Source organism: Haematobia irritans, chromosome 3 (genome assembly GCF_050003625.1).
Source record: "Haematobia irritans isolate KBUSLIRL chromosome 3, ASM5000362v1, whole genome shotgun sequence".
NCBI lineage: Eukaryota > Metazoa > Arthropoda > Insecta > Diptera > Muscidae > Haematobia > Haematobia irritans.
The window spans coordinates 16,865,250-16,883,802 of NC_134399.1; the positions used below are offsets into that span (position 1 = coordinate 16,865,250).

The following is an 18,553-nucleotide window of genomic DNA, read 5'->3' on the forward strand; positions in this document are numbered from 1 at the left end:
AATAAAATTTTCTATAGAAATGAAATTTGGACAAAATTTTCTCTAGAAATAAAATTTTGACAAAATTTTCTCTAAAAATAAAATTTTGACAAAATTTTCTCAAGAAATAAAATTTTGACAAAATTTTCTATAAAAATAAAAATTTGACAAAATTTTCTATAGATTTAAAATTTTCTTCAGAAGTAAAATTTTGACAAAATTTTCTATAGAAATACAATTGTCACAAAATTTTCTATAGAAATAAAATTTTGGACCAAATTTTCTATAGAAATAAAATTTTAACAAGATATTTTATAACAATAAAATTTTAACAAAATGTTCTATAAAAATAAAAGTTTGACAAAATTTTCGATAGAAATAAAATTTTGACAAAATTTTCCATAGAAATGAAATTTTTACAATATTTTCTACAGAAATAAAATATTGACAAAATTTTCGATAGGAATAAAATTTTGACAAAATATTCTATAAAAATAAAATTTTAACAATATGTTCTATATAAATAAAATTTTGACGAAATATTCTATAGAAATAAAATTTTGACAAAAATTTCTATAGAAATGAAATTTTGACTATATTTTCTACAGAAATAAAATGTTGACAAAATTTTCGATAGAAATAAAATTTTGACAAAATTTTCTTTAGAAATAAAATTTTATTTAGAAGTAAAATTTTGACAACATTTTCTATAGAAATAAAATATGGACAAACTTTTCTATAGAAATGAAATTCTGACAACATTTTCTATAGAAATAATATAAACATTTTCTATAGAAGTAAAATTACGGCTATTAAATGTAGTTTAATAGTTTCGTTTACATTTGTTGTTAATACCGGCTTTTTTTGGTTTATTCTATGATCCAACCAAACGCTGCAAGAGGTCAATGGCTTCAAAACGCTTAACATGCTTCGATTGTGTGCGGTGCTTCCGTTTTTTCTTTAGGCCATACTCATCTGTTCGTCAACTTTGATGTGTCGTCATCATATGTGTGTGATTTTTTCTCTGACCCCCTCCGCTCACCCCACTCTCTGTTGAGTTATTATAATGTCAACATTTGATACAAAAGCTCCATAGAATTTTGTTATTTTATGTTATTTTATTTTGTGCTTCTCCTCCATAAACCACACTTGTATATCATATTATGTTGGTCAAGTCCAAGTGCACTTGAGACGACATTTAACTGGCGTTAAAAGATATGACAAACACTTGGTTGTAAAAGTATGTATACGATGAGAATTATTATCCATTAAAATGCATTTAATAATTAGTTTTATCAGGAGGGTCGTGGGAATCATGGCCGGGAACTTAGAGTTGGGAACCAGAAAATTTTCTTTCATATAAAGATACCTATATTTAAGTCGAATCACTTAACTCTTAGGATAAAACGACTTCATAGAAAAGTTTATCGACTTTTGGACAAGGGAAAAAAACTTTATGTCAGAGAAATGCGTCTTCAACGCAAAGCAATATTCCCATCCATATTTTAAGGACATGACATCTTCGGACTCGCGGCAATATTTTTATCAGTGTAGAATTCTTGATGTTTTGGTATATTTTGTAAAATATTCCCAACTAGAGGTACAAATTTTCTATAGAAATAAAATTTTGACAAAATTTTCTAGAACAATAAAACTTTGACAAAATTTTCTATAGAAAGAAAATTTTGACACAATTTTCTAGAGAAATAAAATTTGGTAAATTTTTCTATAGAAATAAAATTTTAACAAAATTTTCAATAGATATAAAATTTTGACAAAATTTCTTATAAAAATAAAAGTTTGAAAAATTTTCTATAGAAATAAAATTTTGACAAAATTTTCTCTAGAAATAAAATTTTGACAAAATTTTCTCTAGAAATAAAATTTTGTCGAAATATTCTGTAGAAATAAAATTTTAACAAAATTTTCAATAGATATAAAATTTTGACAAAATTTCCTATAAAAATAAAAGTTTGAAAAATTTTCTATAGAAATAAAATTTTGACAAAATTTTCTATAGAAATAAAATCTTGACAAAATATTCTATAAAAAAAATTATGAAAAAATTGCCTAAAAAATAAACTTTTGACAAAATTTTCTATAAACATAAAATTTTGACAACATTTTCATAGAAATAAAATTTGGCAAAATTTTCTATAGAAATAACATTTTGACAAAATTTTCTATAGAAATAAAATTTTGACAAAATTTTCTCTAGAAATAAAATTTTGACAAAATTTTCTATAGAAATAAAATTTTGACAAAATTTTCTATAGAAATAAAATTTTGACAAAATTTTCTATAGAAATAAATTGGTGACAAAATTTTCTATAGAAATAAAATGTTGACAAAATTTTCTATAGAAATAACATTTTTGGGCAAAATTTTCTATAGAAACAAAATTTTCTATAGATGTGCAATTTTGATAAAATTTTCTATAAAAGAAAAAGTTTGACAAACTTTTCTCTAGAAATAAAATTTTGACAAAATTTTCTCAGAAATAAAATTTTGACAAAATTTTCTATAGAAATAAAAATTTGATAAAGGTTCAATCTTTTTTTTAATAAGTAATTTTTCTTAATAGAGTTCATATTTTTCTAAAAGTAGTAAATTTTACTTAAAATGTGTCTGTCTTGGACTTCGTAAAGCGCTAAAAACATTAAATCTATTTTTTCCTTCAAAATAGAAAATTTTCTTAAAAACCAGAAAAAATGTATTATTTTTAATCGATTTTCTTCAATTTGAAAACCTTAAGTTATTTGTTGCAATTAGTAAAATATTTTAATTAAAATTTTCTATAACTAACCTACATTTTCTTTCATGCTGTGTTTTTCTCAAATGATGCAAACTTTCCTCGCTGATTGTATTTCTACGATATCCATAGTCAAGTCATTGCAGTGGAAAGAACTACACATGTGCGAATATTAGGATGGGCCAACAACCCTTTAGGTAATAGTTTTTCAAATCTAAAGCCATATTTAGAAATATTTTAAACCAATACCAAGAAGTAATTAATAATAAAATGATATTAATATTTTATCGTCTCGAAAAATAACATGTCGAAAACTAATATTTTTCATCACACTCTAATCTATGCATAAGCTTATTTGCACATGCCTACGATATTATTAACTAAGTCAATTCTTATCCCCCCATGGAGATGAATTGAGCCAGTGGTTTCATTCATTGAGATACGCTTGGCAATTATAATGGCATGCGATCATCTAAAATTACACAAGTTTATCTTTCTTCATCTTCTAAAAGTTTCAATAGATTTTCAAGTATTCCCATCATAAGATTTACTCTATGGGTTTTGACAAGCAAATTTAACAAAACAAAAATCGTGACTCAAGTGGTTTTGTAATGATACGATTACTTTATAAAAATACACACAAATTCAATGCATTTTTCAAGGACTTATTTAAGAACTTGCAGTGATGAATGAAAAGAAGTTTTCTTGGAGCCTCAAGTGGTGGGTATATTTTATTGAATAGGTCATGTTGTCAACAATGAACCACAATAATTTGAAAATTGAACACTTTAGACTTTTATTTCTACTATTGTGGAATGAATAGAATAATTGATGAAGGTCAAATAAACTTTCCTGAATAATTTCATGAAAAACTCATACAGTGAAATCTCTCAAAACTGGACATTGTGACACACCTTTGCTCGCAAATTTTATTTCTATAGAAAATTTTGTCAAAATTTTATTTCTATAGAAAATGTTGTCAAGATTTTAATTCTATAGAATTTTATTTCTATAGAAGATTTTGTCAAGATTTTATTTCTATAGAAAATTTTGTCAAAATTTTATTTCTATAGAAAATTTCGTCAAAATTTTATTTCTATAGAAAATTTTGTCAACATTTTATTTCTATAGAAAATTTTGTCAAGATTTTATTTCTATAGAAAATTATGTAAAAATTTTATTTGTATAGAAAATTTTGTCAACATTTTATTTCTAGAGAAAATTTTGTCAAAATTTTGTTTCTATAGAAAATTTTGTCAAAATTTTATTTCTATAGAAAATTATGTCAAAATTTTATTTTTGTAGAAAATTTTGTCAAAATTTTATTTCTATAGAAAATTTTGTCAAAATTTTATTTCTATAGAAAAGTTTGTCAAAATTTTATATTTATAGAAAATTTTGTCAAAAGTTTATTTCGTTAGGCATTTTTTTCATAATTTTTATACCCTTCACCACTACTGTGGTACAGGGTATAATAAGTTTGTGCATTTGTATGTAACGCCAAGAAGGGGTAATCATAGACCAACCTTTTAGTATACGGATCGGCTTAGAATTAAATATTTATAGAAAATTTTGTCAAAAGTTTATTTCGTTAGGCATTTTTTTCATAATTTTTATACCCTTCACCACTACTGTGGTACAGGGTATAATAAGTTTGTGCATTTGTATGTAACGCCAAGAAGGGGTAATCATAGACCAACCTTTTAGTATACGGATCGGCTTAGAATTAAATTCTGAGTCGATTTAGCGATGTCCGTCTGTCTGTCTGTCTGTTGATGTATTTTTGTGTGCAAAGTACAGCTCGCAGTTTTAGTCCGATTGTCCTAAAATTTGGTATAGGGTCCTGTTTCGGTTTCGGAAAAAATCGGTTCAGATTTAGATATAGCTGTCATATATATTTTTCACCGATCTGGTCATAATTGGCGTGTATATCAACCGATCTTCCTCAAATTCCGTACATTCGAATATTTTAACAGTCTCGAAAAACTTGAAAAATATCAGCCAAATCGGTTCAGATTTAGATATAGCTCCCATATATAGCTTTCGCCCGATTTACACTCATTTGCCCACAGAGGCAATTTTTTTGCTCCGATTTAGTTGAAATTTTGCACAGGGAGTAGAATTAGCATTATAGCTATGCGTGTCAAATTTGGTTGAAATCGGTTCAGATTTAGATATAGCTCCCATATATAGCTTTCGCCCGATTTACACTCATTTGCCCACAGGGGCCATTTTTTTGCTCCGATTTAGTTGAAATTTTGCACAGGGAGTAGAATTAGCATTATAGCTATGCGTGTCAAATTTGGTTGAAATCGGTTCAGATTTAGATATAGCTCCCATATATAGCTTTCACCCGATTTACACTCATATGACCACAGAGGCCAATTATTAACTCCGATTTAGTTGAAATTTTGCACAGGGAGTAGAATTAGCATTGTAGCTATGCGTGCCAAATTTGGATGACATCGGTTCAGATTTAGATATAGCTCCCATATATATGTTTTTCTGATTTCGACAAAAATGGTCAAAATACCAACATTTTCCTTGTAAAATCGGCACTGCTTAGTCGAAAAGTTGTAAAAATGACTGTAATTTTCCTAAACTTCTAATACATATATATCGAGCGATAAATCATAAATAAACTTTTGCGAAGTTTCCTTAAAATTGCTTCAGATTTAAATGTTTCCCATATTTTTTTTTACTAAAATTGTGTTTCACCCTAGTGCATTAGCCAACTTAAATTTTGAGTCTATAGATTTTGTAAAAGTCTATCAAATTCTGTCCAAATCGAGTGATATTTAAATGTATGTATTTGGGACAAACCTTTATATATATCCCCCAATACATTTGACGGATGTGATATGGTATCGAAAATTCAGATCTACAAAGTGGTGCAGGGTATAATATAGTCGGCCCCGCCCGACTTTAGATTTTCCTTACTTGTTTTTCTATAGAAAATTTTGTCAAGATTTTATTTTTATAGAAAGTTATGTAAAAATTTTATTTCTATAGAAAATTTTGTCAAAATTTTATTTCTATAGAAAATTTTGTCAAAATTTTATTTGTGTAGAAAATTATGTCAAAATTTTATTTCTATAGAAAATTTTGTCAAAATTTTATTTTTATAGAAAATTTTGTCAAAATTTTATTTCTATAGAAAATTTTGTCAAAACTTTATTTCTATAGAAAATTTTGTCAAAATTTTATTTCTATAGAAAATTTTGTCAAAATTTTATTTCTGTAGAAAAGTTTCTCAAAATTTTATGTTTATAGAAAATTTTGTCAAAAGTTTATTTCTTTAGGCAATTTTTTTCAAAATTTTATTTCTATAGAAAATTTTGTCAACATTTTATTTCTATAGAAAATTTGGCAAAATTTTATTTTTATAGAAAATGTTGGTAAAATTTTATTTCTATAGACAATTTTGTCAAAATTTTATTTCTATAGAAAATTTTGGCAAAATTGTATTTCTATAGAAAATTTTGTCAAAATGTTATTTCTGTAGAAAATTTTGTCAAAATTAGATTTCTATATAAAAATTTTGTCAAAATTTTATTTCTATAGAAAATTGTGTCAAAAATTTATTTCTATAGAAAATTTGGTCAAAATTTTATTTCTATAGAAAATTTTGTCAAAATTTTATTTCTATAGACAATTTTGTCAAAATTTTATTTCTATAGACAATTTTGTCAAAATTTTATTTCTATAGAAAATTTTGGCAAAATTGTATTTCCATAGAACATTTTGTCAAAAATTTATTTCTATAGAAAATTTTGTCAAAATTTTATTTCTATAGACAATATTCAGAATTTTTTTCTATAGAAAATTTTGTCAAAATTTTATTTCTATAGAAAATTTTCTCAAAATTTTATTTCTATAGAACATTTTTAGAAATTTTGTCAAAATTTTCCTTGGACAAGTTGTGCAAAATTTTATTTCTATAGGAAATTTTTGGAAATTTTTATTTCTATAGAAAATGTTGTTAACATTTTATTTCTATAGAAAATTGTAAGATAGCTGCTGACTACCACAGACCTCAAGTCTGCATTACCCAAATCCTTTATAGCTGGAAGTTCTTACAAAGGCACAACTTCAAAAGCACTTCCAAAAATATCCTTCCAAAGATGTTCTTTATTTTAACCACACAGGAAGTTCATTTGAGTCAATTTTTTTATAACGTGCTTTTTTCATATTTTTAATTGGAAATTTTAAATGTTATTGTTCCAAATAGGTTAAAAACATATTAAGAATTAATAAAATAGTGCAGATTATTTACATTTTGCCAAAAAAATGCTAAATCCTTTCTAGAAAAGTTGCGAATTTTTAAAAATAGTTGATGTCAAACGTACCAGACAAACGTTATAATGCGTTAAATATCAAAAAAACATTCAAAATTATTAATTCGTCAAAATATCACAAAACTTCTTAATTCACATCAAAAACACTGGATTCGCATCACACCTTAAGAAGTGATGCAAATGCAGTACAACGGCTTTTGAAATGGTGGACATCCGTCCTATGATAAGCCCATGTTAAATTCATCGCTTCTGCGTCAATTTTGCACCACTTCCGGATCCAAAAAGAACATTTTCACTACTTTTTTGGCGACGCTTTTTTTTGCTGGGAAGCTGAAGAATTTATCACAGCCAATGTATGGAACATTAATCGAATATACACTGAACAAAAAGCGAGAGAGAAAATCTAAACTGATTTTAGAATTTCATGTTATTTCCGACTTTTTTGCTTTTGAACATTAAAATTTAAAATATTTTTATTTATACTGTTACGAAGTTTTTCTATCAGTGTTGAAACGAACTCATAAATATTCGCACTTATGCCAATAATATGGAAATTTTTATTTGTTTACGTACTGTTCGGTTCTTTTATGTGATGCGAAGCAATGTCGGTGAACGAACAAGAGTTAAAGCGAGTGAGAGATAGAGAAACAAAAGAAATATATACATCCAACACTTGCTAATTCTTTTTCTAAAAACTTGCTTAAATTTGAGAAAAATCGCATAACTCGCAGGTAAAAAACTCCCAACGAAATAAACTTGCACTTGCTCTCCTAAAATGCTAAAACAGCAAAGCTCTTTTTTTACATAAAAGCAAGCGGAGCTTTAACACTTAGCATATTTATCAAATACTCTCTTCAAAATAAACAGCATTTGTTGTTGATGTTGCTGCTCTTTGCTTATTTTCATTTTGAAAAGGCATCTAAAGTTTAATCGCTGAATGATTTCAAATACAATTCCTCAATTATATTTAACTGTTAAACTAGGGCATTTATTTCATAAAATGTGTGTTTAAAAATCTGTATATTGTTATTGTTTATTTCATTTGCCAATCCTAGATTCGCTAGTATATTCCAGTTTGACTTTTGTTTTGATAAGATTTCGAAAGAAAATTGTTCCATGCTGATAAGTATACGTCAGCAGCGTGCAGCAATATTGCTCAAGTACATTTGCAAATTATGCATATTGCTTCAGTTTCATATGAATTGACTACAGAGTTTGAAGCTTTTTGTTTTGTCTTGAGTTCAAAACCCGTTTTAGTGCTGCTATTGAGGATAAGATTTTATTTGCGAAATTTACAAAACGCCAACCTATGACAATACTGAAGTTCTTCTACCCTCTCAACCAAACAAAAAAACTCTTTGTTTACGGATATATAAACACACGCAAAAAAATAATTCTTTCCTCCCAAACGAAATTTTAGACAAACAAAGTTCGTTTCTCATTTGCTTTTCGCTGTAAGGAAGTGTATTTGGAAGAAAAGTATATACTTTTTGTGATAAACGTTTATTCTTTTCCAGGATGTAAAAACAATTTCATAAAGACTAACTCAAAAAAAAATTTTTTTCTGGCTAATTGCATTTTCCCTCACATCTTTCTCACTTCCACGAAGATTTTTAGTTCTTAGCACCTTTTTCTGTAATACAAACAATGTAGAAGAAATTATACGATTTTATAAATTTTTAAAATTTTTTTACCTTTCCCCTGGACGGAGAATCGAACCGCGGACCATGCACTTTGTAAGCCAACACACTAACCACTGAGCTATGTACCTGTTATGGTCATCAAGAGATAAATATCCATATAAGTTATATTTATATAGCATAGCTTGCGGCGCCCACGAACCGAATAAACAAAGTTTATTTAACAGAAACAAACATTTAGTTTGGCACCGTGGAGCAGTGGTTGCTACGTCTGACTCTCATGCCAAGGGTCGTGGGTTCGATCCCTGCTTCGACCAAAGTTTTTTTTTTTTTTTTTTTTTTACATACATTCTACATGTGTTCGGAAGATTCCGAAAAAAATGTTCAACATTACATTGTACTATATTAAATTTTGAACTGTAAAATGTGTTTTATTAAAGACCAAAAGTCAGAAAAGAAGAGTGTTTGATATAAACGAAACGGACTCTGTTGTTGTTTCAAAAATAACTTTTTTATTGAAAATATAAAAACTTTGTAACAAACGAATTTTTTTGGTGATAAAAGTTTAAAATTTTCGAAGCAATTCAAAAAACTCTAACAAAAGAAAAACGTTTTCGGTACACGTTTTCCAAACGTTTTTTTTCTTTGCGTGCAGAGAGATTTTTGTTGAGAAAATAGTTAAAGAGTAAGATAAAGAGAGGAGAGTTTATGTTAAATAACCAAAGAGAAAGTCATTTTGTACAAAATACGTAGACTCTATCTCGAAAGTTTCAAACACAATAATTGTTTAATAATTTCATAGCGTAGCTCCTTAGTCTCATCTTTTGGTACAAGATTATTGCAAGAGCAATTGACTGTTGTGCAATACGATTTCAGTTATTTCGCGCGGCTCATATTCTGCACGAAATTTTGGGCACAACAGGTGGCTTGTTTGCTCAGGTGAGAATTGCCAAAATATGTGTGTCTTTTTTCTTATACGAAAAGTACCGACGGTATATGTGTCTTCCCTAAACACCCGAATTAGCACTTCAATGGTCGAAAACTTCGACTTTAGTGGAAATTTAATATACTTTGTCCAATAATATGTTTAAATTTTCCATCTCTGAACATAAAATTTTGACTAAGCCCCAAATCCTAGTTACTCCCAGGTGAAAATGTTTAAAAACTAAAAACAAGGTATTTTTACTTATTATTTTATTACCCAGCACAAAAAGCGTCGCCAAAAAAGTAGTGAAAATGTGCTTTTTGGATCCGGAATTGGTGCAAAATTGGCGCAGAAGCGATGAATTTAACATGGACTTGTCATAGGACGGATACCCACAATTTCCACAGCCGTTGCACTGAATTTGCTTCACTTCTTAAGGTGTGATCCGAATTAAGTGTTTTGGATGTAAATTAAAAAAAAATTGTGATATTTTGACAAATATATATTTTTTTATGATTATAATGCATTCTAAGCTTTGTTCGAAACTTTTGACCTCAAATATTTCTAAAAATTCGCAATTTTTCTAGAATGGATTTAGCTTTTTTTTACAAAATTTAAAAAATTTTTACCGTTTTATGAATTCTTACTCTGTTTTAACCTATTTGAAACAAGAAAAGTTAAAATTATCCTTTGAAAATATAAAAAAACGAGTTATAAAAATTGAATTAAAAGAACTTCCTGAGTAGTTAAAATAAAGAACATCTTTGGAGAAATTTTTTGGAAGTGCTTTTAAAGTTGTGCCCTTAGAAGTACTTCCAATTTTTTTTGCTGGGTAATTATTAATTATTATTTGTTATTTGATTATTTTTTTTATCATTTTTCTTTGCAAATATTTTAATGAGATCTCAAATTGTGAATTTATTGTTATTACATTTAATCTTTCTTTCCTTTTGTGCCTTAAGTTTAGCAGGATGACATTCAGTATTACTAAGTAGAGTGAATAATTCTAAAGTTATAAAATTATTAAAATTGTAAAAATTGTTTGGCGACGCTTTTTTTCTGGGAATAGCTAGAAAACAACACATTTATCCCCTCACTTCTTTAAACTTAGTGAATGACCCACGTTTTAGGCAATATATGCTACCCCTAATAAAATCAAAAACTTCAATCACATACAATGAATTTGTATTCTCTCTTTCTCTTCTTAGTTTCGGGCAAAATACTCTTCTTATTATTTTAATTTAACATTGTTCTTCTCTTTTGTTTACAATATGTGGTTTGCATTGGGCTTTTTTGTGCTACTGTTGAAAATTTACTGTTAAATACATACCCTGTAGGTGGTGTATATGATACTGCTAATATCACCAATGTCACCACTCTAGAAACACAAACATGTTAAAAACAAAACCCACCGTTAAGTCACTGATGTTATTTCAGTCAGTTATTTGTACTTAAGGTAGAGAGTAACAATAGTTAACGAATACGGACAACATCGGAACGAAGAACAAGAAGAAGAAGAAAAATCTATATATAACAGCGGCTAAAATCAATAGCAGTCCTATACATCACACTTAAAAAAAGACAAAGTGGAAAAATAAAAACTCTCTGAGTTTGAAAACAAAAATGAAACAACAATTTGCAAAAATGGAATAATAAAGAAATTTTGGATTTCCTTTACTACAGTACGTGTGTGTTAAATTAACATTAAATTTGTGGTGAACTCGGGGTGTTAATTATTAGAATAACGTATACCAAAGTAGCAGCAGTAGCAACAAAAATAGAATCTGTACAACAAAGCTAAAAGTGGAGCACTTTAAAAATATTAGCAGACATTTGAAGAATTTACCAATTTGAAGCAGTTAAATCAACATTCACTCAAAAAAGACTTCCATGCAAATAAACGAAAAGACTTTTCAACCATTCTATTAACTGAGAATATACATATGTTTTAACAACAATAACAGCAACAAGAAATACCTACACCAAAGAAAAATTTTAAATTAGTTTCTTTATCTAACTTACTTATTAAAGAGGATATAAAATTAATTAAATATATTTCAATATAAAAGTATCTATACAAATGTACAACCCACACAAACAAACATAAGGATACATTGGTGCGATTATGTTCTAACGTCAACCTTATAGGACAAGCAACAATCGCACAGCAGCAACCACACAAAACAACCAACCTACGCCATTCTCGCAAAAAACTCTTCGGACAAAGGGGGAGTATATGAAGGCACAAAAACCAAATACAGATTAGACAGACGACGTACGTAAAGGTCCTATTTACGTCAAAGAACCCCAACCACCCACTAATTAAACAGTTGTCAATTTCTCATAACTCACCACTACTCTCACTTGTTCACATACGTACCCACTCACTCTTTCACTTGTCCGGGAGAAGTAAAAGTGCAGAGATACCAACAACTACCATTCATATTTAAAAGAAGAGGATTAAACGAAGAGAAGTAACAGCAGCGGCAATAATGTTGACATTCAATTCATCGAACCACCCACGCTCGTCGTCATCGTCGCGTTTATTTGCAACGTCAAAGCCAGCAACTCGATTAATTTCCACATTTGCATTTTGCTTCTTGGCCATTAACTTTATTGTTGTCGTATTTACACCAAGTTTATGTCAAGGTTATATTATCAAAGAAGATGAAAGTTTCCTGCAACGTCCCTATTATGCCAGCCAGGCAGACATCGAAGATACTTTTGCCACTTTGGCCAAACAATTTCCCGAAAATGCACAAGTTGAGACAATTGGTCGTTCCATTGAAGGAAGACCATTGGTCCTCTTACATATTGGCCAGAGTGTACGTCACCGTAATCTTCTTACTCCAATGGTTAAATATATTGGAAATATGCATGGTGATGAGACTATAGGACGTCAACTGCTAATCTATTTGGCCCAATATCTTTTATACAATTATCACACCAATTTAGAAGTGGCTCAATTGGTGAATACAACAGATATATATTTGATGCCCACTATGAATCCAGATGGTTTTGAAAGGTCGCAGGTAAATAGAGATTCTTATTTTTTCTTAACCATATTGCAAAATTGTTATGGATTGTGAGAAATGGTAAGAGATGCAGGGATAAATAGAGAGAGGGGGGAGTAACAAGTGTATTTGTGCTATAGTTATTGGAGAGAAAGAAGAATATCTAATGAAGTGCAAATTATATATTGGACATATAAAAATGTCTTTACCCTTCCTTCTCACCGTTGCTTTGATGAAGTGTCATAACAAAGTGTTGCTCTCTATTATTTTTACTGATAACAGCTGTTCACCTCTACTCCCCTTCTCCACCTATATAATCATGGTGGGAATGTTGCCATACTCTTGTGTTCATGTAAATAGGTTCAGTGGGTTCTGATCGATCGATAAGGGCAAATATTATATATGTATATATACGTATAATATTTTTTTGCCAACTGTTGCCGAAATATATAGATATATTTTTTGTTATTACGAAAATTCTAAGCAACAACAAGTGTAAAATATAGGGGAAGCACAGGAAAAGGAAAGAAAGACTTTTCTAAGACAAAGGCTGTTTTATTTTGTCCTTTAAATATTTCCTCGAGGACAAATAAAATAGACTAGAGACAATTGTTGCACCGTATGTCATACACTCGGATTTAATAATCCGAAAAATAACAAAATTAGAAATTCCATATTGTCTAAACATACATTGGGGTAAATTTTTGCTATTTAAATTACGGTGTTTATGCCTCTAATAAGTCAAATCGGGAGATCGGTCTAAAATAAAATAAATAAAATAATCCGTTATGAAAGAATATGTACACGCAAAGAAAAAAAACCTTTGGAAAACGTGTACCGAAAACGTTTTTCTTTTGTTAGAGTTTTTTGAATTGCTTCGAAAATTTTAAACTTTTATCACCAAAAAAATTCGTTTGTTACAAAATTTTTATTTTTTCAATAAAAAAAGTTAATTTTGAAATAACAACACAGTCCATTTCGTTTATATCAAACACTGTTCTTTTCTGACTTTAGGTCTTTAATAAGACACATTTTACAGTTCAAAATTTAATATAGTACAATGTAATGTTGAACATTTTTTCGGAATCTTCCGAATATATCTGGAATATATGTAAAAAAAACAAAAGCAAAAAAAAACTTTGGCCGAAGCAGGGATCGAACCCACGACCCTTGGCATGAGAGTCGGACGTAGCTACCACTGCTCCACGGTGCCAAACTAAATGTTTGTTTCTGTTAAATAAACTTTGTTTATGCGGTTCGTGGGCGCCGCAAGCTATGCTATATAAATATAACTTATATGGATATTTATCTATTAATGACCATAACAGGTACATAGCTCAGTGGTTAGTGTGTTGGCTTACAATATGCATGGTCCGCGGTTCGATTCTCCGTCCAGGCGAAAGGTAAAAAAAAATTTTAAAAATTTATAAAATCGTATAATTTCTTCTACATTGTTGGTATTACAGGAAAAGGTGTTAAGAACTAAAAATCCTCGTGGATGTGAGAAAGATGTGAGGGACAATGCAATTAGCAAGAAAATAATGTTTTTTTTTGAGCTAGTCTTTATGAAATTGTTTTTACATCCTGGAAAAGAATAAACGTTTATCACAAAAAGTATATACTTTTCTTCCAAATACACTTCCTTACAGCGAAAAGCAAAAGAGAAACGAATTTTGTTTGTCTAAAATTTCGTTTGGGAGGAAAGAATTATTTTTTTGCGTGTAGGTTAATTTTAGAAAATGTTAACTAAACTATTTTTATTTTCGCTATTAAAGAAATTAAAGAAAAATTATTAAAAATAATACATTATTTTCTGTTGTTTAAGAAAACTCCATATTTGGAATGAAAAATTGAAGTAAAAATTGCTAAAATATTTTAAGCGCTGTACAAAATTCAAGCCAGACACAATTTATGTACAATTTTCTCACTTCAGAAAACTATAAACACAATTCATGTATTCGCATAAAATATGTTGTTTTTTAGTAATTAAGGAAAATTGTCTCATATTTGAAAAAATTTAACTAAAATCAACAAATGTCCATGAATTAAAAAAAAAAATTACCAAGAAAAAAATTTAACTAAAATCAACAAATGTCCATGAATTAAAAAAAAATTACCAAGAAACTACCAAACAAAAAATCTTATTTTGCAAAATTTTATTTCCATAGAAAAATTTATCAATATTTTACTTCTGCAAAAAATTTGCCAAATTTTATTTCAATAGTTTATTTCTATAGAAAATTTTGTAAAGATTTTATTTCTATAGAAAATTTTGTCAAAATTTGTATTTCAATAGTAAATTTTATCAAAAATTTGTTTCTATAGAAAATTTTGTCAAAATGTCATTTCTATAGAAAATGTTGTCCAAATTTTATTTCTATAGAAAATTTTGTCAAAAGTTTTATTTCTATAGAAAATTTTGTAAAAATTTTATTTCTATAGAAAATTTTGTAAAAATTTTATTTCAATAGAAAGTTTTGTGAAAAGTTTATTTCTATAGAAAATTTTGTAAAAATTTTATTTCAATAGAAAATTTTGCGAATTTCTATAGAAAATTTTATTTCTGTAGAAAATTTTGTCCGAATTTTATTTTGTTTAGAAAATTTTGTCAAAATTTTATTTTATTGAAAATTTTTTCCAAATTTTATTTCCATATAAAATTTTGTCCGAATTTTATTTTTTTATAAAATTTCGTGAAAACTTTGTTTCTATAGAAAATTTTGTAAACATTTTATTTCTATAGAAAATTCTGTCAAAATTTTATTTCTATAGAAAAATTTGTCAAAATTTTATTTTGTTAGAAAATTTTGTTTCAATAGAATATTTTGTAAAAATTTTATTTCTATAGAAAATTTTCTCCGAATTTTATTTTGTTAGAAAATTTTGTTTCTATAGAATATTTTGTCAAAAGTTTATTTCTATAGAAAATTTTGTCAAAAGTTTATATCTATAGGAAATTTTATCAAAATTTTATTCCTATAGAAAATTTTGTCAAAATTTTGTTTCTATAGAAAATTTTAGTTCTATAGAAAATTTTGCCAGAATGTTAATTCTATAGAAAATTTTGTCAAAATTTTATTTCTATTGAAAATTTTTTCCAAATTTTATTTCAATAGAAAATGTTTTCCAAGTTTTATTTCAATATAAAATTTTGTGAAAATTTTATTTCTATAGAAATTTTTGTGAAAATTTTATTTCTATAAAAAATTTTGTAAAAATTTTATTTCAATAGAAAATTTTGTGAAAAGTTTAGTTGTACAGAAAATTTTATTTCTATAGAAAATTTTGTCCGAATTTTATTTTTTTTTAGAAAATTTTGTAAAAATTTTATTTTATCGAAAACTTTTTCCAAATTTTATTTCCATATAAAATTTTGTCCGAATTTTATTTTTTATAAAATTTTGTGAAAACTTTGTTTCTATAGAAAATTTTGTAAAACTTTTATTTCTATAGAAAAATTTGTCAAAATTTTATTTCTATGGAAAATTTTGTCCGAATTTTTTTTTAGAAAATTTTGTTTCTATAGAATATTTTGTCAACATTTTATTTCTATAGAAAATTTTGTCAAAATTTTATTTCTATAGAAAATTTTACCAAAATTATATTCCTATAGGAAATTTTGTCAAAGTTTTATTTCTATAGAAAATTTTGTTGAAAATTTTATTTCTCTAGAAAATTTTGCTAGAATTTTAATTCTATAGAAAATTTTGTCAAAATTTTATTTCTATTGAAATTTTTTTCCAAGTTTTATTTCTATAGAAAATTTTGTCAAAATTTTATTTCTATGGAAAATTTTGTCAACATTTTATTTATATAGAAAATTCTGTCAAAATTTTATTTCTATAGAAAATTTTGTCAAAATTTTATTTGTATAGAAAATTCTGTCAAAATTTTATTTGTATAGAAAATTTTGTCAAAATTGTATCTCTATAGAAAATTTTGTGAAAGATCGTTAAACTTAAAAATAAACTTAAATACAAATCGTTCAATGAACCCTACCATATGTACTTACAAACACAAAGACCTTAAAACATTTTAAGACAATTAGTCTAACACCTATTGATCCAATTTTTTTTTTCAACTAAACAACACCTCTTTTGCATTGGCATTTTAATGGGTTTCCATTGGATAAATACAAAATATACATAATTTTTTGTTTGTTTTTGGAACATAAAACAATGTGATCAATGTCACCCATTATGTCCCATATATGAATACCTGATCACATATGGATAAACACTGCCATTTCCAGAAGACAACATAAATGGGATGGATAGACGAACCGAGCGGCATGCGATCAATCAATAAAACATTTGTATGATTTTTGTTTTTTCAAATAGACTTAGTTAAATCACGTTCCAAACCATGCTAAATGTTTTCCTCTATTTAAAAAATATAATAATACAATACAAACTTAAGTTGAAAAAATAAACAATTTCGCCATGCGACGTTTATTTTTTGGCCTTAAGCAGTTGTGATCAGTTTTTTTCAATAAAAATTATTTTTTAAGCATTTAAGTGTCTTAAGCATGTGTTAACTACTGGGTAAACATAGCCATCATCCTCCATGAAAACGAAAGTCACGTTGTGAGGCTTAAGACTTGGTTCAAATCATTTTTGTAAGCCATCATCGTAAAACCCAGAAATACCCAAAAACGTCTGGTGAAGGATGATTCGGCCAAAAAACGAATACAGAAGCCAAACATGAAATTGCAGAATTTATTTGCTTACCTTTAGACTGTGATATTTATGCATGGCTAGTACTAATATTTTTGATTTTCACAGCCAAAATATTAAACCTTGGGTAGTTTTTGTCATAATGCCATTGAACCCATTTTTCAGGAGGAGAATAAATATTAAAAAAAATCGTCAAAATGTATGGGCGATCTATTAAAATGCTGAGGTTTTAAAAAGGTTGCAAGCTGTCCCGTTCTGAGACTAATAAATTTCCTTTGGGACCCAATCTGTTTTATTCGAAAATTTTCATTGTTCTAATGAACCTTATTTCGTTAGCTCAATTTTAATGAAATTTTCTTTGTGTCTGTGTGTTCTTCATATTGATAACACACTGGCTCACACATTCCTCTTCGCCTCCGCCAAAATTTAGTCAAAATTTTATTTCCATAGAAATGTATTTAGAATAAATTAAAATAGAAAATTTTGTCAAAATTTTATTTCTATAGAAAATTTTATTTCTATAGAAAATTTTGTCAAAATTTTAATTTTATAGAAAAGTTTGTCAAAATTTTATTTCTATAGAAAATTTTCTCCAAATTTTATTTCTATAGAAAATTTGGTCAAAATTTTATTTCTATAGAAAATTTTGTCAAAATTTTAATTCTATAGCAAAGTTTGTCAAAATTTCATTTCTATAGAAAATTTTGTCAAAATTTTATTTCTATAGAAAATTTTGTAAAAATTTTAATTCTATAGAAAAGTTTGTCAAAATTTTATTTAATTCTGTAGAAAATTTTCTCCAAATTTTATTTCTATAGAAAATTTAGTTTAAAATTTTATTTCTATAGAAAATTTGGTCAAAATTTTATTTCTATTGAAAATTTTGGCCAAATTTAATTTCTATAGAAAATTTTCTCAAAATTTTATTTCTATAGAAAATTTGGTCAAAATTTTATTTCTATAGAAAATTTAGTCAAAATTTTATTTCTATAGAAAATTTTGTAAAAATTTTAATTCTATAGAAAAATTTGTCTAAATTTTATTTCTATAGAAAATTTTCTCCAAATTTTATTTTTATAGAAAATTTTGTCAAAAGTTTAATTCTAGAGAAAATTTTGTCAAAATTTTAATTTTATAGAAAAGTTTGTCAAAATTTTATTTCTATAGAAAATTTTCTCCAAATTTTATTTCTATAGAAAATGTGGTCAAAATTTTAATTCTATAGAAAATTTTGTCAAAATTTTAATTCTATAGAAAATTTGATCAAAA

At 26.9% G+C, this 18,553-nt stretch overlaps 1 protein-coding gene across 2 annotated transcripts in view; it reads left to right on the forward strand.

The window, feature by feature from the left end:
• Positions 1 to 18,553, forward strand: part of svr (Carboxypeptidase D svr) — a 78,084-nt gene that overhangs the window by 11,129 nt on the left and 48,402 nt on the right. Inside the window, exon 1 of one of the 2 annotated variants that reach the window (XM_075302669.1) lies at positions 11,048 to 12,626. The exons of the other annotated variant lie outside the window; for it this stretch is intronic. Coding sequence (XP_075158784.1) covers positions 12,087 to 12,626 — 540 coding nt within the window. The 5' untranslated portion in view covers positions 11,048 to 12,086. Of the gene's footprint in view, positions 1 to 11,047; positions 12,627 to 18,553 lie in introns of those variants that run through there. 2 annotated transcript variants of the gene reach the window in all.